Below are 21,190 nucleotides of genomic sequence, written 5' to 3' on the forward strand. Positions count from 1 at the left end.
AAACGTGTCTGGCTCGGCGCCACTAGCAGTTGGTGATGTTTTACTTTTTTCCATTACAAACTGCGCATTGCACCCAATATTATTTTGTGTGATACGATTCCAAATTTAGGGGGGCCAGAGCGGGGGCCAAGCTTGTTGACACGGGGGCACTGGCCCCCCTCGGCCCCCCCCAGAAACCCCCCTGACTAAAACCATCTCTGAGAATGAAACATCACATCATATCTCTAACTGACCCTGAAGAGCACCATTGAGTCATGAGGAAAACCTCGATTTCTGGTCATAAATGTTTCTTTTTTAGGTCACAGCACAGTGAGAGAGGCAGAAATTAGATTTACCAATTTAATAAAGCAAATCATTAGTCAAAGCAAAACACACACACACACACACACACAAAATGGAAAGAATAATTACTCGCAGACAGAATGCCAGTGATTGTGCGCTCACTTATTTATATTTTTACAAACCATGACGTGTGTAAATGTGCAGACACCAAAATGGTATTATATGTTAAATCATGAGAGTATTTATTTTTTAAATGTTTATATTAATTAACAATAATGTTTTATAACATATATATATATATATACACACACATTTTTTGTTAATTTTTCATTGTGTGTACACACACCCCTTGTATTTATTTGATTATAAATACAGTAAAAACAGTAATATTGTAAAATGTTACAATTTAAAATAACTGTTTTATTTGAATATATTTAAAAATGTAATTTATTCCTGTGATGACAAAGCTGAATTTTCAGCATCATTACTCCAGTCTTCAGTATTACATGATCCTTCAGAAATCATTCCAATATGCTGATTTGTTGCTCAAGAAACCTTTATTATTATTATCAGTGCTGAAAACAATTGTTCTGCTTACTATTTTTGTAAAAACCATGATATATTTTTTTTTCAGGATTTTTTGATTAATAGAAAGGATAGAAACAGAAATCTTTTGTAACATTATAAATGTTTTTAATGTTTTGTCTTTTTCAATCAACCTAAAGCATAACATTATTTTCATTCACCATGCTGAATAAAAGTATTTTCTTTCAAAAAAAAAGAAGAAAAAAAAAGAACGCAAATCCTACATAATGTGACCAGTATGGGTCATGAACTGGATGGCAAAGGAGGATTATTACTGCACATTCTTGTCCCGTTTTCATCTAAGTGTGACTGATATCTCTACCAGCTTGTATTCAAAGATTCATTCACGGATTAACTAGGTTCACAGTTTCATTTTCATGTGTGTAGAGCATCAAATCTCAATAGTTTACTGCTTTTCTGTTATATTTGAAGCATCTTTTTCTGCATACCTCCTATAGTTAGATAGGTTAAGCTTGATTTTATCATTATTTATTTAACGAGGTCACGCTTTATCTCTTTCGGTGTTTGGGCTTCCTTTCTTCTACTCTGATGTAATTAAATATCACATTACCATATTCTTTCATGTCATCCCTCTCTTTCTCTCTCTCAGTTGTCTGTGTCTAGCACAAGGGATGCTACGTTGCAGTTGTCTGTGTTTGACCAAAAGGGGGTGCAGTTTGATAATTTCACTTCCTGTTCAGTGAGATGGACCTCCTCTGACCTTGGTCTCCTCTCATTGTTCCCCCAGTCCACAATGAAAGATAGACTAACCCAGACAGGCTACAAACTACATGGTGTGTTTGGGTTTTTATATATATGTATATATATATATATATTATGCAACATGTTTGAAAAAAAAGATTAAAATGACTTTTTACTTGATGGATACACCACATAACTTTTCTTGAAAATGGTATAAACGTTTTTCAAAACCACATGAAACCAACATAAATATTGTACATTTCTAAGATCATGACACAGGGTTTAACTAGATTTGTACTTTTCTTTATCGAGGACGTTCTTAATTGTCATTGACCCAAATCTAATCAATTTGTCTGTTCTAAAGCCTGGCAGGTTTTTCAAGCCCACAGACAGACAGGAACTGTGACTGTCAATGTTACTCTCAGATGTCCAGAGGTGTGTGTTTATTTTTGATTTGTACTGTAATCTGTCCATATTAATGTGTGTAGGCCTGAGTAACGTATGAACTATGTGCCCTGTATAAGATGTTGACAGCTCCAGCGTCTCAGTGTGTGAATCTGCGTTTGGTAGATGATGTACAGTGGACCAGACACTCTGTCACTTTATTCAACCATCCAAAAGTCTCAGTGAGCAAGTTCATCCCTCTCTACCATTTCTCATCTGGCCTGTTTTTTTGTTATATTTTAATGACTCCTCAGTCAATATGTTCATCTCTGTAGGAAAATATGACCTTGATTCACGGCTCGGGTCACTTTCATGTTCATCTACAAGACAACCAGTTAGCCAGCATCAGTCATATGGAGAACGGAAATAGAATACAGGTAAGAGATTGTCTTCAAATATTTCACCACAAAGTGAGAGTACAGAACTAACTAACTGTATTTTGCAATACAGATAAACTAGTTCACTTATAATCTTTCTATCCCAGGTGTCCCCACTTCAGTCTGGTTCCTCAGTTCTTTTGGCTCATGACCTCTGTGTGACTTCTGATCCTGCTGTGGCCTCCTTTCTTGTCTCTGACATCAAAGATTTCCGGATTGACTTCGTTAATACTGTACGATGTAGACCGAAGCTCCTCATCTCTTTCCTCTTTTTAGATTTTATTTCATATTTTTATCTCTTTTTTTTCATTTCATGTTCACTGAATCTTTGTCTCCTATGTGGATGCTTTTTAGATTGAGGTCAGACATTCTGCTGTAGTGCTAGTGCGTGTTCTGGACTCAAAGAATCAACCGTTTCTTCACCATTACCTGTTGCTCATGAACCTCATGCTTATCCCTTCTTCATCTATCATTTCTGTGGAGTGAGTCTATGCCATGTGTTTTTCCTTGTTTCACATTTTGAGTTCAAGGACTACATTCTGCCCTATGTCTTTTAATTTAAAAATTATAGAATGATAATGATATAATATTTAATACATAATAAAAGTAAATAAATATGACTACGTTTAGATGGTGGTGAGATGCTGGAAAAGTGCGAGGCAAGTGGCTTTGGTTTGAATTATGAACGCATAGGTGAATCTGAATTTAAGAATTCCACTTCAAATTTAAATTAATTGAAATATAATTAAAATTGAATGAAATTCAAAGAAATACCTATAACTTTGTAGTAATTTTCAGGAGAATGTTATCATATGCATATGAGGTATTTCCAGAAACATTTAATTATATTAACAATCAAATGTATTTAATTAATATATATTTCCTATATAATATATATGTATTTAATTAATATATATTTGAAAATTTTTGTACATATTTTAGTTATTTATAACTTTTCATTTGTTCTTTCACAGAAAAATTAAAGCTAAAAACTAATTTAAAAATTAGAGTTAAAAATTCTAGTTGTAAAGCAGGTAGCTTTTGAATCATATTTTTCTTGAGTATTGTTATTGAGTACATTATGTATGCTTACAGGGACACGGGGCCAGTGGACAAGTACAGTGTGGGATTCCGTGTGACCGGCCTGACAGTGGGCGTGGTCAGTCTCCACCTCTCAGCAGTGGATGGACATGGGCGTACTATAAGCTCCTCCCACAAGAATATGCACGTTTACCCTCCATTCAGTTTGCAGCCTCGTAAACTTACTCTGGCAGTTGGAAGCGTGCAACAGGTTGGCATGACAAGACACCAAACCATAGGTTGGTTTCCACAGAAACACATTTTTTACTATAAACATACATTTGCTGTTCAGGTGAAATGGGAGGGAGGGCCTCATCCTCAGAACGGTGTCAAGTTCTCTGTGAGTGACAGCTCTATCACTGTGGTAACTGAGACAGGACTGGTCAGAGGTGTGGCAGTGGGTGTGGTCAAACTCAGAGGAGCTCTTCAGACACAAGATACAGAAGCATTGATTACCTTTTTACAGGTAGCCCGCATAGTTTACCTTTGTGAAACCTGGATATCCATAGTTTTTTTTTTTAAAGCCATTTGTAATTAATTTCCTGCCTTGTGGAGCCATACAGCCCATACAAAATATTGTTATTTACACACTGCACATTTTTGCATTTCACTTTGTCTCACGCATGGCACAGCATTTTAAAAACATGGTGCTCAAGGTGAAGTTCAGCTTTTAAAAAAAATATGCTTTTGCTTTAAAAAAGGCGAGGTTTAGGGCAACAGATAAAAAAAAACCGCAGGATCTAGAGACATGTTTTTTAAAAAGTTTAGCTTTATTTTAACTTGAGCTCCACGTTTTTAGAACAATTTGTCATGCAAAAGATGCTCGATGCAAACACAACGGTCAAAAACTTCTGTCTAGTGCATGTTTACATAGAAGAACAATGGAAAAGCCGCACGGTCAAATGCAAAATGGCTTCTTACGACTTTTAAAAATCACATTTTTACATGTTTATTTTTTTTTTATTTCAACTCAAAAACACATTTTGTGTGAAATGCCTCCTACTTAGATACTGATAATTATGAAAGTGACTCAAGAGCAAACATGTATGCTTGATGTGATTTTCCATTGCCGTGACACCCAACATGAATAATAAATGACTACTTACCCAATGAACAATGGAAAAGCCGCACGGTCAAATGCAAAATGGCTTCTTACGACTTTTAAAAACCACATTTTTACATGTTTATTTATTTTTATTTCAACACAAAAACACATTTTGTGTGAAATGCCTCCTACTTAGATACTGATAATTATGAAAGTGACTCAAGAGCAAACATGTATGCTTGATGTGATTTTCCATTGCCGTGACACCCAACATGAATAATAAATGACTACTTACCCAATGCAGCAAATCCAACCTTTCATCCCTTATGTCTTAATTATACGTTGTCATCACTACCATTACTACATCTGTGCTCATACACACACATCATGTGCTTACATACACTCACATTACATATTTTAAACTATAATAATGATCTCTCAAAAAATAAAGAGACTAAATTTGATATTTCTAAAAGATGTAATGCTATGCTAATGCTAAACCTAATAACTGTATGTGTGCTGTGATCAGGATGAAGTGGAGGTGGAGGTGTTTAACCTGACAGCAGTGAGGATACAGGCTCCTTTAGTGACTCTCTCCGTAGGAACAGAGGTTTGTCCATCTCATGCTAATTTTTGTTGTGTGCAGCCATGTTTTTGCTGTCAGGAGAAGTTTGGTTGAGTCTTTCATTTTAGATGCCGGTTTATGTGATGGGGAGTGACAGTGGTCAGAACCCTTTATCTCTGGGTAGTGTCGAGTCTGGCCTCAGTTTCCACTGGAGTCTACGCAAAGCGGGTGTGCTGGAGATCAAACCAAGGCATGCAGAGGTGAGATGCACACACAAAGCATGAATTGACTTGTTTGAACACTTGTTTGTGCATTACGCTGTCTGTTTTAGGTGGGCGTTAGTGTGTCTCCCTCTCACAGTTTCTCTGCGCTGGTGAGGGCTAGAGCTCCAGGCAGGACCAGCCTCAAAGTGTGTGTGCAGCTCCAGCAGATAAATGCCAGCAACACATCACTCTCTGATCATCTCACTGACGAGATACAGATACTGGTAAATACATCCTCCACAAAGAACCACCAATGGCAAGCTATTTAAAGGAGTCACGTCTTGAGGAAGCAGATTTTCCTTGATCTTCTGAGATAAAAGTGTTCACTATACTATAAAATCATACTTTGGAGGCTTAGATAGGCATCAGATAATTAAATAAAGTTAATACTGTACTGTAACCCACTCAATCTTAAAATACATAATTCATCACATATTATTTTAGTAAAACGGATTAGGGCAAGTTCAACAAGGCCAATTAGCAAAACAGGATATCTGGAAGTTTAAAGTACTCAAGAATAAATTCATGGAAGAATAGTATTTAATCAAAAAATAATTTAAAAAATCGTATTAAAATGTACACTACCATTCAAAAGTTTGGGGTTGGTAAGAATATATTATATATTAATATTATTACAATTTAAACTTTTTATCTATTTTAATATATTTTCAAATTTAATAATCCTGTGATTAATTTTCAGCAGCCATTACTCACATGATCCTTCAGAAATCATTTTAATATGCTGATTTGGTGCTCAAGTAACATTTCTTATTATTATTATCATTGTTGAAAATGGTTATGAACTGGGATACATTTTTTTCAGGAATGTTTGATGAATAGAAAGTTCAAAAGAACAGAAATTAAGTAAAATAATTTTTTTTTTTTTGTAATATTAAATTATTTACTGCCACTTTCAATCAATTTAATGTGCCTTTGCTAAATAAAAATATTAATTTTGTTTAAAAAATAAATCCTATTGACCCCATACTTCTGAATGGTAGTGTCTAAACACAAATGAATACTACTAGTACCTACTAATACAACTATTTACTTTCATATTATACGAAAACATTTCAACAAATGTGAAATACATTTTCAACATATACTAAAGCATTTTTAGAATGTGGAGTTCACTCTAAATGTATTTCTTCTTTTTTGTTTCCCCTCTTTTCTCAGGTGTTTGAAGAGATGCAGTTAACAGCAGGAAGCCCAGGAGCCATCCTCATGTCTCCCCTCTCTCAGTACCCCCTGCAGAGCAATAAGTGAATTTTTTGTTTTGTTTTGCCCAGCAAGTCAGTATCCACTCCATTAAGTCTGTTCCGCATCACTGCAGTTCTCATGATGATTTGGACAAATAATGTACCTGATCAAAATTAAATAAAAAAAAAAAATTTTCTGAAGTATTGGATGAAGTCGGTTTCATGTAATCTTAGACAGAACATCCACAGACTATTTGCTGTTTAGTCAAAAGTCTGGTCATGCGTAGAATTTTTAAAATGTGTGTTTCAGAGACTGCCCGGTCCATTACACCCTTAGCCGCTATGTCTCAGGGGCAGGACTGGTTACTGTTGATGATCAAGGAGTGTTAAGGACAGGGCCTGATACAGGCCTAGCTATTTTGGAGGTTTATGCCATGGACATTTGTGGTATCAACCAAACACTTCTGATCACTGTGGAGGTGAGTGTTTATTTTGATAAATACTGTAGGTTACCCTCATTTTAGATCCTAATGTCAACATCCTTCTTGCCTTAGGTGTCAACAGTGTGGTTTGTATGTATTTTGACTGTGTCATCAGTGAACAGTGATGGTGAAAGAGCTCTTCCTGCCTTCCCTCTGGGCTGGAGCATCCGTATCAGGGCTCTATACTATGATAACATGGGACGACAGTTCCACTCCCATAATATACCAACACTGGTCACAGCTAACAGGTAATTACACAGATACATGTTTATGTTTATGTTACTCGTGGTAGTGGTCTAACCTTATTTTTTCTGTCTCAGAGATGACCTTGTACAACTGATAGTTGACAAAGGCAGTCAGCCGTTTCTGGTGCAAACGGCAGCACCCGGTCTAACTGTTTTGAGGGTGCAGGGAGACACTACAAACCCATTTCTGAGCGATTACACCCCTCTGTTTGTGATGCCTGCCATCTCAGAGCCCCCAGGATTCCTGCGCTCTGGGGATGTTATCTGTTTCAACTCTCCCATTACAGACCAGCAGGGTAAATCACTAGGTTACTAGGAAGCAGAGCACCAGTTTTAGTTTTCATTAACAAACCCCTCTAAACTAAAACCTAAAGTATACTCCATTATTGACACAAAAACTAAATATATGCATACAGCCGAGTGTCATAGTATATTCTATTTGATGGTGTGCCTGTAAAAGGCACTAGAAGGGCACTGTAAAAAGCCTCTAAAAGCCTCTTTATTCTTGTCTAGTGTCTGTGCTATTTCTCTTCTGAAATTATGACTGATAAAATGCTTTTGTACTTGTTTAGAGTAACTCTTAACCCCATCACACAAATTCTTGTCAAAGCGGATGTCTTGTTAATCCGTGTATCATTCGATCATTCGTTTTTTGATTTAATATTGAAAGTAGAAAAATGAGAAAACGGCTCCTTTTTCGTTTTTTCATTCATGGGTGGAAAAATGAATCTCGTGGCATATATTCCAAGCATTCTGAAGGTATACTGAGGGTTTGGTGAGAAACAAACCGAAATGGCAAGTTCTTTTTTGAATTTGAAACAACAGCTTTGCCCAGTGTTGCCACCTTGTGGACCAAAAATTAATGGTGCGTGTGCAAGCTAAGCATACAAAGTACTCAAGGACAGAAAAATCGACTGCACATATACAGCATGCGCATACTGTGATGATGAAAATGACAATGTGCACTGTATGCATACCTTGGTTTTGCATTTGTTTTTCTCTCTTTAAGGTCAGCGAGGCAGATGGGATGTGTCATCAAGTGAGATCCTTCAAATGAACTCTGAGACTGGAGTAGCATTTGCAAAGAATTCTGGGACAGTGGTGGTTTACTACAGGCTAGAAGGGGGACAGCAAACCTTCAGAGAGGTAATAATCAGTGCCTCTGTGTAGTTACATAAGTGTCCTCATGTTTTGTGACATAACAGCTCTGTTCCAAAACTTAGTGAGCTGCTTATGGATAGTGCATTTTAAAGGGGTCATGTGACGTTGCTAAAAAGAACATTATGTTGTGTATTTGGTGAAATGCAATGTGTTTATGCGGTTTAAGGTTCAAAAAACATTATTTTCCACATAATGTACATTATTGTTGCTCCTCTATGCCCCGCCTTTCTGAAATGCGTCGATTTTTACAAAGCTCATCGGTCTGAAAAGCGAGGTGTACGCTGATTGGCCAGCTATCCAGTGCGTTGTGATTGGCTGAATACTTCAAGCGTGTGACGGAAATGTTACGCCCCTTACCATACTGTGATGCCCTGTGTCCCGGCGCGACAAGACAAAAACAATAAAACCCATTACAAACGATCTATTGCATCCAGTGGGGACATAATTACTGATTATAATGACTTATACTGTCTTTTTACGCGTTGCGTTGCGTATCGCACTGTGTAAACATAAAACCATGTCTGGAGAAACGACAAACAACAAGCGCTACTCTACACTGCTAAAAACTCAAGTTTGAATCATCAGTGGCAAATTTTTTAAATATAAAAACGTACTTACAGTCTGTGAGTCAGAAGCGCCAGACTGTCCTTGCAAAGTTGGAACTGCCCCACTTTATAGAAACAGACACCGGCATTGTAGGCTACTCTCAAAGGAAACAGTCCTCATCCTCCGTAAAATGCGATGCGCACATCTGAATATTTGGGTTGAACTGTTCTGGAACAGTGTTGTAAATACAACTTAACCACTGATTTCTAGTTGTGTCCTCCTTTGGAAGGCCAAACAAAGTAGTTTCACTTTCACAGCGAAACACACAGCATCTCCACAACATGGCAGCGGCGACAACAACAATACTACAGCGAGAATAAAAGTTGCGCCTTCTTTCTTTGCGTAAACATTTGGGCGGCGTTATGCACATCTTCCCACATCGTGACGTAGACATGTGGGGGCGTGTTAGAACGAGCCGTTTTAGGTAGGTGTGGTTGACTCTTAACTTTTATAAAGAATATCTCTTTGGATTTGAGACTTTAGTCTTTGCAACTTTACAGATCTTCTTTATGCACCAAGAGCTTGTAACACTCCAAAGAGAAAGGAAAAATTGAAATCGCATCATATGACCCCTTTAAGGCATTATGGGTGGCCAAACAGTTCTGTTTATATACCTTACCTTGTGGGGGGTGGGACAATGGGAGGCTTTTGAGTCAGAAAAGTCTGAAAACCACTGATATAGTGCATTCCAGATCAGTTCCATCTGTTAGGATGTGGAGAGGCAGCTCACTAGGTTTTGAAACAGACCAATTGCGAATGTTATAAATTAAAAGACTCCTCTGGTGTCATGCAGGTAACAGTGGAGCCTACTTCCATTCCTGTGTTCATTCCTCCTGCTGATAGGCTCCTCATTAACTGGCCTGAAGCCTCAGAATATACAGTCAGAGTGGATCTGAACACCTCTGCTGCCAACACAGGTGAGTCCTTTCACACCTCCACATGAGATTCAGGGAGGCCGCTGTTCACAACCATGGAAAACTGATGTGCCATTAATCCAAATATATAAGGGGAATTTAAGAATAATGATTAATAATTACCCCATTGGGAAATTTAAGAGATTATAATCCAGATATTAAATTCTGTCTGGAGGATCCACATGCCCCCCTTTAATCATTTGATTCTTAGACTTGAAATAATTCTCAGTGGTTATTATCTCTAACTCTTTAATATGTGCAATTAAAATGTGGTGGGTGGGAAGAGAAATTATCTCAACTTTATTTGACCTGCATAGATCTTAGATCTGGGCAGGATTTTCACTTTCAGAGACATGGATAAATTCCTGCACAGATGGAATATGAGGTTGTGATTGACTGAATCAGATTCAGATACAAGTAGCATTTCTGGCATGGTAAAAAAGGATTTACATTGCCAAAGCATTGATAACGTTAAATTAGACACACACAAGTTTGATAAAATAAAAATGAGAGGGAAAAGGCAAAAAGGTACACAATGATTTGTTTTATTTAAATGCTGTTTTGTTTTTTAAATAAACTGTATGTCGTTTTTTTGTATTTTCACAACTTTGGAGCTCACCAAGTGAGTGGAATCACTGTCGTGAATATAGCACATAGTCATAATTACAATGGATAGCTGTACATGTGTATTTGTTGCTGCTGTAAAGCAACCCACCCCTTTTCCTGAATTTCATACCCATTCACCAAACGTACATACTCCCAGAACAGATGTTTAGGGGGAGCGTGGGAAAAACCAGAAGCCATTTGCCTTATTAGAAGTCAGTGTACCATAATTCTGAAACTGATATTTCAAGGTTTTAAAAAAAAAGCTTACAGTTGCTTTAAACGTTACTTAAATGTTATTCAGTATTGACAATAGTGTGTGCTTGTGACTCTCTCTCTCTCTTTCTTTCTCCTTCTCCATGGTAGCTCAATGCAATCTAGACCAGTTGGAGGCCATAGAGAAGAAACTACATCCTGAGGCAGAGCTACTGTGCTCGCTACACTTTGGCGCCCCCTATCCAGAGATGAGAATACTGCAGGCTATCTTTAATGCAACACCCTTCTACAATTCATACACTGGTGAAACAAGTTTGACATAAGATTCTGTATTAAGCTTCATGTTAAGTTTGGAGTCTGAGAGAGCCAAATGGTATTTTAATAACTGGAAAATCACAGTGAAAATAGATTATAAACAGAATTTTAAACTTGAAAACACATTTGAAACATTCTCAATTTATTTTATTTTTATTTTATTTTACCACAACTGTTTTTAACACTGATAAGAAATGTTTTTTTAAGCACCAAATCAGCATATAAGAATGACTTTTGAAGGACCATGTGACACTGAAGACCGGAGTAATGTTTGCTGAAAATAAACTACTTTTTAAAATATATGAAAATAGAAAACATTTTAGATTGTAATAAAATCAGTATTACAGATTTAATGCATTTTGATCAAATAAATTGAGCTATTTTATGTTATTAACTGAAGCAAGCCTGTACGATTCACTTCTAACCTGTATTTTGTGTCCTGTTTCAGCTCAGTACAGCTGCAGGATCTCTGTGCAGCCCCAGTCAGACTCCATCCTCCATCTCCTGTCTACTTGGCCTCTCTCCATCCATCTGTCTGCCTGTCTGCGGACTCAATCAGCCCCAGCTGCCCTGCTGTCGCTTCCTCAGTCACCCCCTTCTTTTCAGTCTTCCCTTCAGCTCCCGTACGTGCCAGCATTTCATTGTCCTGTCACAAAAATCAAACTTTCCTCCCAGCGGCCTGTGGCTGAAATCATAGTGTTTGGCACCACAGACATGCTCAGCACACTTAAGGTGAGAATGAGAGAGATCATGTGAGAGATGCATTTGAAATGAAATCACTTTTCAGTTTTTTTATTTCTTCACTCTTATCTAATAAGGTTCAGTCAGACACCCCAGACATTGTGTTATCTGATCCGGTCCGGTCAGATGAAGACCCCACCCTCCTCCTTATTTCAGTCTATCCAACCTCACATTTCCTGGATCATGTACCATCTACTGCAAGCATTACTCTGTACACAGACCTCTCTCCACAAAAGCACTTTGTGTTGGTGACTGGAGTGATGGACAACCTGGAGTCAGGTTAGAGAGCAAGAGACACACTTTTCACAATATTCTACATGTACACTAATGTTCAACAGTTTGAGGTCAGTATGATATATTTTTAAAGAAATTAGTATTTTTATTCAGCATTAAATTGTGACAAAAAGATGACATCAACGATTCTATTTCAAATAAATGCTGTTCTTTTGAACTCTCTATTCACCAAAGAATCCTAAAAAATGCATCACAGTTTTCATAAACATATTAAGCAGCACAAATGTTTTCAACATTGATAATAATCAGAAATGTTTTTTGATCACGAAGTCAGCATATTTGAATGATTTTTGAATGATCATGTGACACTAAAGACTGGTGTAATGATGCTGAAAATGCAGCTTTGCATTACAGGAATAAACGGATCCCTGCACATGACACGCAGACAAAAATATATTTATTGTGGCCACAAATTTTTGTTCTTTCACTTTTAATTGATTCCTTGGTTTTAGCACATGGCCATGATCTACTACTAGTTCATTCATTTTAATTAAATTGTGGCCACAAATTAAGAATTTAATTAAAAACTAGGAAATGAAAAAGTACAAATTGGGCACAATTACAAAAATTAGTAGTGTGGCCACAATTGACTAAAATAAGGGAAAGGATTGATAATTTGTGGGACAAATTCATAATTTGATCAAATAAATACAGCCTTAGAGTGCAAAAAACCCCCCGAAAAGATTCTTAACCCCAAACTTCTGAACAGTAGCATAACATATATGTATATATATCTGTGTTTCTGAAACTGCTCTTTATTTGTATGTTCAGGTCATCTTGGAACAAATTCTGGGCACTTGCTCATTTCAGTATTTGCTCTGTTTGCTGTACTGGCCGCTACTGCTGCACTTTTCATAGGTAGAGTCACACTTAAGAGTTTTAACTTCGGATTCTGTGCTACACTGAATGTGCTTGATGCCCACTTAAAGCCATCATGTGATTCAGAATCAGGATTTGAAGCTTTGGCCCTGCAGATTTTTTAATATTCTCTTAAATGTTTGATTTCCACAGTGTACAATACCATGCTGTCTCTCACACAGACTGTACCTGCAGTCCTCACACCCTCTACTAATGCAGGTGACACCCCAATTTTATTTGATTCAACTGCTTTACCTTAAAGGTGCACTTAGTACTTTTTATGTTAAAGTCGGCATGAACTGATAACTCACCCTGTCTATTTTTAATAAGTGATCTTATTGTGAATGATTCATCCCTCCTTACATTTTTTTAATCAAATGTCACATCAAGCTTCTGGTAAAACCAGACTTTTCTCTGGTGACTGTATGAAGGACTTCATTTAATCCTAATCCATTTAAATGCCACCCCTTTCTTACAATCATTTGCAAACTCACATTTAGATGTACCTCCATCCAATCAACACCCGATAGATTGAACAAAGTCCCTGCCCTACATTGTTTTCTTTTGGATAATCATTTTCACTCATGAAAACATGAATACAGAAGAAAAATGATGAACATCACAATACAGAAGAAACGTTACTGAGCGCAACTAAATTTGCATGTTATGGTTCAAACGTGCTACCAGACTGATATGCTTTTTTCTAATTTTCTTTCAGAAGACGACAAAAGACATTTCTATCTGTGGCTCTCACCATCGCTGGCAACACCAAAAGTCCTGCCGAGAAAACGGTGGCTCTGGAGTACTAAATAACTTAATGTATCTTTTCTTCCCTCATGTTATTCTTTCTGAGCCACAGTGAGAATCTTTAAAGTAAATGGTTCTTTCATTTATTACAGTCTATACAATTCAGCAGTAAACGCATGCAAATTACTTCAGTTTATTTATTTTTTTTACTTGCACTACCTATCTTTCTTACTCTAAAATTTGAGGTCAGTATTTATTTATTTTTTTTATGCTTTTATTCTGCAAGGAAGCATTAAAAGTGCATCAAAAAATTATCAAAAGTGACAGTACAGACATTTTATAACATCCATAAATATTTCTTATTCAATTGAATTCTGTTGTGAACTTTCTGAACTTTTCATCTTGAAAAAAAAAAAAGTTTCAGATTCCACAAAAATATTAAGCACAACTATTATCAACTTTGAAAACAAATGCTTCTTGAGCATAAAAATGGCATATTAGAATGATTTCTGAAAAAATAATGCAACACTGAAGACTGGCGTAATGGCTGCTGAAAATTCAGCTTTGAGCAGTAAGAGACCAAGCATAAGACTTTTTAATATCTCAAAAAATTGTACTGACCCAACACTTTTGAATGATAGTCTATGTATAATGCCTGTCACGTGTGAATAGTTTGACTGTTGCTCATCTAAACAATGCATACAATCTTTAAGGGTATTACCTGGTGATAATATTAAGTTGTACAACAGATGAGCATGACACTAAAGCTCTATATTTATGTGGCAGTGACAATGCAGATAGGCTGGTAAATAAGCTACCACAACACACAGATAAATGAAAAATGAACCTTTATTTTAGTAAAAGAGGGAGAGGGACAGGTTTGGTGGTTAAACACCTCATACGCTCTGTGTTCAGACAGCACTTTGACATTTCAAGTTTTCTAGCACTCTTCTCGGTTTAGCTTTGATCTCCACTGCCCCGTTATATATCAGAAACACAGCCTCGGAGTCACTGAAATCCCTGTGAAGTGGCCAATCCTGTCTCTCCTCCCGTGGTCTCCCTCGTCCTTGCATAATGGTTAATGAGAGACTAGTGCTGCTTTCTCCTGAACGAGCATCCTGTTAACAGAGAGAAAGATCAAAGCTTTTAGAATTCAGCTTAAAATCAATTCTATATTTTGTCAAACAGTAGTGGAAAATTTATTTTGATTGAAAAAAAAAAAAAAAAGTTGTTCAAGACAAACATTTTAAAGAATGTCATAAGCGTATCGTTTCATGTAAGTTGCCCTGGCAGGTGCTTGATTAATGTGCCTGAGGTGTTTTCACCAACGCATTACTTTATATTCATATTCGTAAATGTTAGAAATTCGTGAGTAGATTCATTTTGCAAAATTGCTCATCCTGACAAGGTTCTTAAACCTCAAAGACTTCAGTGAGCGGAACTGAGAAATGCATTTATATATATATATAAGGCTTTTTGTTTAATCTGAGGAATAAATTAAGCAAAGATCAATTATTAAAATAATTGTTGCCATAAAATTCTCAAAAAACTAAATGAGTGTTTTATAACTGTTATAATAAAGCAATTAAAATTATTTTAATAATAGAAAATATGAATGTCAATTTATGGCTGGGGAACTACATAATTAGATGGTGTTGAGTGGGACAGAAACAATCTGCTACTACCTCTCCCACTTTCTGCTGAACTTTATGCCAGCAGGGCAGAGTGTTTCAGAGCTTCACCAATCATCAAGCTTTAGCTCAAGAAGAGAACAATGATCAAGTGGGAAACACTGGGGTGGTCTGTGTGGGCGTGTTGCCATGGCACTGGTACATTTACAAGTGCCTGTATGTGTATCTTTGATCTGTGAGTGCACTTCCAGACATATTTCTCCCACACGAAAACATAAATTCATTAGTCATCTTCTGAAGACTGTATTTTAATGTGTTAATGTGACATGTTCTGACTGCTGCTGTAAAGAAGAAAATCCCACTGAGGGATTCTGCTTATGGGATCAGATTTATTAAGAAACTAGAGAAACTAGGTTCTTTCATGCTTTGGGCAATCCCTCTAAACTCATGTGCACTGGTGTCTTGTGTATACAAGCGATACCTTCTGTGAGGCGCGCCTTTCCTCCGGTGGGCTGGCACAGTACTGTAGAGCACCCTACACATAAGACCACTGTCTGTGCGTGACTAAATACCGTAGTGATCTTATAACAGCCTGCAAAGAGAGAATGGTGAAAAGTTTCAAACACTCCATTACATAAGCTTGTGATCACATATGCAGGACACACAGCATAGGCCCCAGAAAGCAACAATGCCTGCCCACTTTTTCAACAGCCTTGGTTCTAGAAATATTTTCTTATTCTCTTTCCCCCATAAGGATAAAGCATGGGAGTGGGTGGGTGCTGAATAGCTCTTTAGGTGCGGTTTGCTTGTTTCGATTCTCTTATATGGTTTGTCTCTAAAGGATAAGTTAGTTCAAAATCCATTTCCCTATGGAAAACATTAATGCTTAAAGTTACATCTTATAATTCATCAGGCATTGTACAGTGATCGTAATGACATAACCAGGGGTCTTTTTTGGTGGACATTGAGATGGAGCGGGGGGAGTCTGGGACCCTGTTACAAAAACTGATTAGGCCTACTGCATTTTAAGCCTGGATTATAACATTTCTGGTAGTACCATCAGAATGCATTTACCACTGCACTGCACATTAAAATCACCACTGATGAGGTATAGAGTGCAACAGTAGGGTTACGCAAGTAAAAATCCCATTCATTTTCTCTATAGGGAAACTGAGCTCTGAGGTTGTTAATCAATGGTTTATGCTTTTGTTAAAACCCTCAACCCGCATTATTTCAACTTATCCTACCAATAATCATGTTTAATGGTGGAAACGGTTTATTTTTATCAATTTTATTTCATGTCCTTCACACCGTTTCATGGGATTTTAGTTCATTCCCTTATTAAAGCTGTTAAACACAAAGTCTTGTACCTTTTTGTCCAAATTTCAAACACTTTTTTTCCTTCACATAAAAGTTTGTATTGTTGTGATTCACCTTGTAGCTGGTTGGTTCACTTCATAGCTTATAATGCTTAAACTGAGACATTTTAAAAATCTCTGCGATAGTGATAGCTCTGTAACCAATGTCCAGTAGTGGCTCTGCTTGTTTACTCCGAGCACCTAGTCTGCAGAAGTTACCTGGGCATTTGACATCCATAAAATAAGAGTTGGGACTCTGTACGAGACGCTTCTTCTTGTGTCTTCTCTTCTCCTCCTCTGGCGTTGGGTGCAACAAGTCCTTCGCGAGCTAAAGAGTGATGAGAGATGTGTCAATCACATTTGCAAAGGCTCAGCTATGGTTTATCGAGACGCAGCCATGTTATGGCATCTCAACAGTCACAACGATAACAGAACTCAAGCGCCATATAAACGCTATAACTCAATAGCGGGAAATGTCACACAAGTAACCGCTGCTTAGGCTTGATGATATTATAGCTGATCACCTGATTATTATCAAAAGATTAACAACACTGCCACTACACAGCGTGACTCGATTCTTCACACTTTCCGTTTAACCAACTATAAGACGGACATGCTACCAATATTCCACCTTCAAAAATATTAATAATCTTTAAAGTATTATTTAATTACTAAATCTCAACAACGTATCGTGATTTTTTTTATTTGTACGGGAAACACATGCACGCGGCCATCTTGTTCCGATCCACATAGCACGCGCTTCGCTCTTTTCTACCAAGTTTACACCTGTAAATATGTGAAATTAATATATCGTGGCCGGTAAATTCATAAAGACTCGCTCCCCCCACGTCGTCGATGCTATTTAACCCATACACCAGGCGTGACTAGGTCTTAAACGGACTTGATTGTAGCCGCACGCACTTACAGGCATGTTAGCGACAGCGGAGCAGCAGCCGAAAAGGGGGGCGAGCGGAAATACACGCGCATATGAACGGGGCTCGTGAGCAGGGGCAGGAAATACTTCACTAACGTTTAATAAAAGCATTCTTCTTAATTCATTAACAAAGTACTGAGCTTAGACAGCCTGTGAGTTATGTGGGTAAGTTCAAAGGCTGTTATATAAACTCTCGGACCTCACTCTTAATGAGACGTAATAATAGGCAACCTAACAGGTAGCATTCAAAAGTCTTAATTTGGTGTATTAATATATTATTACAATAATTACATAATCATTTAAATATAGTCATATTTTTTTAATGTATTTGAGATCCTTTCGATTTTCCTTTTGTAATGTCATTATATTCAAAATATTGTTAACTACTATATAACTGTATAAATAATAGGCCTACTAAAACAATGGTGCTAACACATTTCCATTGTGACAGGAACAGCCAATATGGTCCCAATTTGCACAACTATTTAAAATTCATTCATCACTACTTATGCTAAACAATTGATTTCAGTACAGCGCTTTAGAATAGCGATGCAGTGTTTTGGGAAGAACCTTTAGACCCATTATTTGTACCCTATCATAGATAACAATATTTAAAAGTGTATAATAAATGTAGGCCTACTATAAAACAAATTAGGCTACTGTTTAAAACTTAACATGCCGTAAGTCCAACGGTCCTGTCTGATTTCGCAAAAGGCCACAAATTGACCATTTAAACCGTTATTTTAAGTTTTAAGTTATTTTATTTTTTTTAAACGCTCTAAAATATTGTTTGTATTCTTGACAACGTCATAAGCCATGCTTCGAAATGTCAAAAACAAACAAACAATCAAAAACAATTTCAGCATTTTGTGTGTCAGTGGTGCCCCCTGTTGATTGACGCTGTTCTCTCCTCAGCACTGTTTCATTAATAAGCCATGCTTCGAAATGTCAAAAACAAACAAACAATCAAAAACAATCCTTGTTTCATTTCAGCATTTTGTGTGTCAGTGGTGCCCCCTGTTGATTGACGCTGTTCTCTCCTCAGCACTGTTTCATTAAACCTCCCCCTCCCTCGACGTCAGCTTTTGGGAACTCGGGCAAGGGAAAGTTTAGGGAGAAACAAAATATCTGCTGTTGTCTATGTATGGATGAATACTGAAAGCCTTTCGTACAGGAGAGAAAACTTGCGCAGTGTAGCCCGAGATGGCGAATGAGTGGCATCCGCGCTGAAAAACCTAACGTTACCGCGGACGCGTTTAAAGGGCTGTGAACAAACTTTTCCATTTTGTTTTCATGGAATTTTTTTTACCTCTTTTCCGGACAGACAGAGGCAACAAAGCGAAACTCGAGTTTACCGGTGACAGTATTCCAAGGAAAGAAAATCCATGAAGTTTCAAACGAGGACATCAATCAGACGGAAGGATTTTTAAAAGGCTGCACGCGTGACTGTGTTAAGATCAAATCGGGGAGACACTTATCTAAAACTTGCTAAAAGATCTGGGTGAAACGAACAATGGCAAAGAAATACGACTTCCTCTTTAAATTATTGCTTATTGGCGATAGTGGTGTTGGCAAGACCTGTTTGATCATCCGTTTTGCAGAGGACAATTTTAATTCGACGTACATATCAACCATCGGTAAGTGACCAGAATGAACCTGTTTCAAATACTGTTTGATATGGTAAGATGTTTCGCTCTGCTGCCAAGTTTCTAGCTTGTAAAACAAGTGCTACCCAAGTGTTTGTTCATGTCAGTACTAGTCCAAACGTCATCTCATTCCAGCCTGCCCCAGTATAACTCGATCAGTCTGTGTATCCTCCTCCCTGAGTGCATTACCGGCCCTCTCGCGCTACTTTACTTCGGCCAGCCACTGCCTGCCCCTCTCTATCTCATTTTCAATCTCTCTCCCCCTCCCCCAAAGCATCAGACGGAGGCCATCCTCTGTGGCATTTAGTGCATTCACCCAGATCTTCAAAAGACCCCTTCCCTCCCACCCTTTTCACATCTAATTCACTGAAAAACAAACCAGGGTGTTTATTAAACTACCAGAGCAGTGATTGTATCTCATTATGCCTGCTCTTGTTTTTCTGAATGTAGCAGACATTCATTTGTCCACTTTCATTATGCCTCTTAAAACATGTTCACCCGTCCTTCCTGTCCCTCCTGGCTTATCTGGTGGCCTTTTTTCTTTTTCCTTTTTCCTAGGTATTGACTTCAAAGTGAAGACCATTGAGGTTGAGGGAAAGAAAGTCAAACTTCAAGTCTGGTAAAAATAACACACACACACACACACACAAACATATATATATATATATACACACACATTTAATAATTTTTATAATTTATATTTAATTTCAGTTAAAATGTGTTTTAAGTAATGATTTTTTATATAATTTTACTTTTAGTATTAGTTGACTATAAACTTTCCCTAAATATATATTTATATATTTTTTATTATTATTATTATTTATTTTTTTTAAGCTATGAGTACTCTTTGTTTGTTAAATCAGATAAGTTAAACTTATGCTTTATTAAAGTATTCAGTTAAAATTCTTTACATATGTACAGAGTGTCTGCAAATACAATGGCAGTGTTGTGTACACAAAAAACGTCTTCGGTGTCTTTTTCTGTTTGACAGTTGACTGTTAAAACTGTAAGCTCAGTGTAAATGTGCCAAAGGTGGAGTCCGGTTGACTTTAGCTCAGGCTTCCTACAGACCTTCTGACAATTCAATAAAGTAATTTATGTGGAGGTGATGACAGCCTGAAGTTCAAAGTCCAGCTGCTATAAAAGATGTATATTAAACTATTTTTTTCTGACAAGCTTTCTAAGCGCTAAAATGTCTGATGTGTGTAACTGGTTTTATTTGCTAGGGACACAGCAGGACAGGAGAGGTTTAAGACCATCACTACTGCATACTACAGAGGGGCCATGGTGAGACGAGAAATATGTTAATGCATAATAATCTTTTTGTTCCTATAGCTTGAATATCTATAAACTTACTTATATGGTTATTGTGAAACCCAGATTATTTCAACAGTTATTGGAGAATGGCCAATCATACGCATTTTGTTAAAGGGGTCATATGATGCGATTTCACGTTTCTTTCTCTTTGGAGTGTTACAAGCTGATTGTGCATAGATAAGATCCCTGAAGTTGCAAAGACTAAAGTCTCAAAACTCAAAAAAAAAGAATAAAGATATTCTTTATCAAAGTTAAGACTCTGCCACACCCCCCTAAAACGGCTCGTTCTAACACGCCCCCACATATCTACCTCACTATGTGGAAATATTTGCATAATGCAGCCCAAATGTTCACGCAAAGAAAGAAGGCGTGGTTTCAGTAACCGCAGTTAGTGTTGAAGCAGCATGTCAGGGAGACGCTGTGTGTTTCTAGGCGAAAGCAAAAGCACTTTATTTGGCCTTCCGAAAGTAGATGCATTTAGGAATCTTTAAGATTACTTACAACAGAACAGCAATGCATTTTATGGACGACCGTTTCGTGAACCTAGGAGAGGAGGTCATTCTGACTTTGCTATGACAAT

The 21,190-nt window shown here is 37.3% G+C and overlaps 3 protein-coding genes across 3 annotated transcripts in view; 2 read left to right on the forward strand and 1 right to left on the reverse strand.

The window, feature by feature from the left end:
* The window catches only part of LOC107582135 (nuclear pore membrane glycoprotein 210-like), a gene marked incomplete at its 5' end in the record, with an annotated part of 59,305 nt that extends 45,395 nt beyond the window's left edge, over positions 1 to 13,910 (forward strand). Inside the window, 23 exons of the mRNA XM_016267866.1 lie at positions 1,478 to 1,661; positions 1,934 to 2,004; positions 2,094 to 2,195; positions 2,289 to 2,390; positions 2,498 to 2,623; positions 2,745 to 2,872; positions 3,486 to 3,681; positions 3,763 to 3,936; positions 5,045 to 5,125; positions 5,209 to 5,340; positions 5,412 to 5,567; positions 6,520 to 6,605; positions 6,853 to 7,021; positions 7,097 to 7,272; positions 7,345 to 7,565; positions 8,279 to 8,415; positions 9,830 to 9,953; positions 10,920 to 11,072; positions 11,533 to 11,816; positions 11,903 to 12,104; positions 12,891 to 12,977; positions 13,131 to 13,196; positions 13,696 to 13,910. Coding sequence (XP_016123352.1) covers positions 1,478 to 1,661; positions 1,934 to 2,004; positions 2,094 to 2,195; positions 2,289 to 2,390; positions 2,498 to 2,623; positions 2,745 to 2,872; positions 3,486 to 3,681; positions 3,763 to 3,936; positions 5,045 to 5,125; positions 5,209 to 5,340; positions 5,412 to 5,567; positions 6,520 to 6,605; positions 6,853 to 7,021; positions 7,097 to 7,272; positions 7,345 to 7,565; positions 8,279 to 8,415; positions 9,830 to 9,953; positions 10,920 to 11,072; positions 11,533 to 11,816; positions 11,903 to 12,104; positions 12,891 to 12,977; positions 13,131 to 13,196; positions 13,696 to 13,790 — 3,252 coding nt within the window. The remainder of the gene's footprint in view (positions 1 to 1,477; positions 1,662 to 1,933; positions 2,005 to 2,093; positions 2,196 to 2,288; positions 2,391 to 2,497; positions 2,624 to 2,744; positions 2,873 to 3,485; positions 3,682 to 3,762; positions 3,937 to 5,044; positions 5,126 to 5,208; positions 5,341 to 5,411; positions 5,568 to 6,519; positions 6,606 to 6,852; positions 7,022 to 7,096; positions 7,273 to 7,344; positions 7,566 to 8,278; positions 8,416 to 9,829; positions 9,954 to 10,919; positions 11,073 to 11,532; positions 11,817 to 11,902; positions 12,105 to 12,890; positions 12,978 to 13,130; positions 13,197 to 13,695) is intronic.
* Positions 13,911 to 14,555: 645 nt separating this feature from the next.
* Positions 14,556 to 17,773, reverse strand: LOC107582081 (40S ribosomal protein S27-like). The gene is made up of 4 exons (XM_016267809.1): positions 17,639 to 17,773; positions 16,933 to 17,041; positions 15,837 to 15,947; positions 14,556 to 14,842 (listed from the first exon to the last, which is right to left on the reverse strand). Exons 1-4 carry the CDS (start codon positions 17,756 to 17,758, stop codon positions 14,814 to 14,816), a joined length of 369 nt encoding a protein of 122 aa, XP_016123295.1. The 5' UTR covers positions 17,759 to 17,773; the 3' UTR covers positions 14,556 to 14,813.
* An 830-nt stretch (positions 17,774 to 18,603) lies between these two features.
* rab13 (RAB13, member RAS oncogene family) overlaps positions 18,604 to 21,190 on the forward strand; it is a 5,392-nt gene continuing 2,805 nt past the window's right edge. The window contains exons 1-3 of the mRNA XM_016267808.1: positions 18,604 to 19,284; positions 19,852 to 19,912; positions 20,520 to 20,580. Of these exons, the coding sequence (XP_016123294.1) occupies positions 19,161 to 19,284; positions 19,852 to 19,912; positions 20,520 to 20,580 (246 nt within the window). The 5' untranslated portion in view covers positions 18,604 to 19,160. The remainder of the gene's footprint in view (positions 19,285 to 19,851; positions 19,913 to 20,519; positions 20,581 to 21,190) is intronic.

Source organism: Sinocyclocheilus grahami, unplaced genomic scaffold (assembly GCF_001515645.1).
Source record: "Sinocyclocheilus grahami isolate Dianchi unplaced genomic scaffold, SAMN03320097.WGS_v1.1 scaffold40.1, whole genome shotgun sequence".
Taxonomy (NCBI): Eukaryota; Metazoa; Chordata; class Actinopteri; order Cypriniformes; family Cyprinidae; genus Sinocyclocheilus; species Sinocyclocheilus grahami.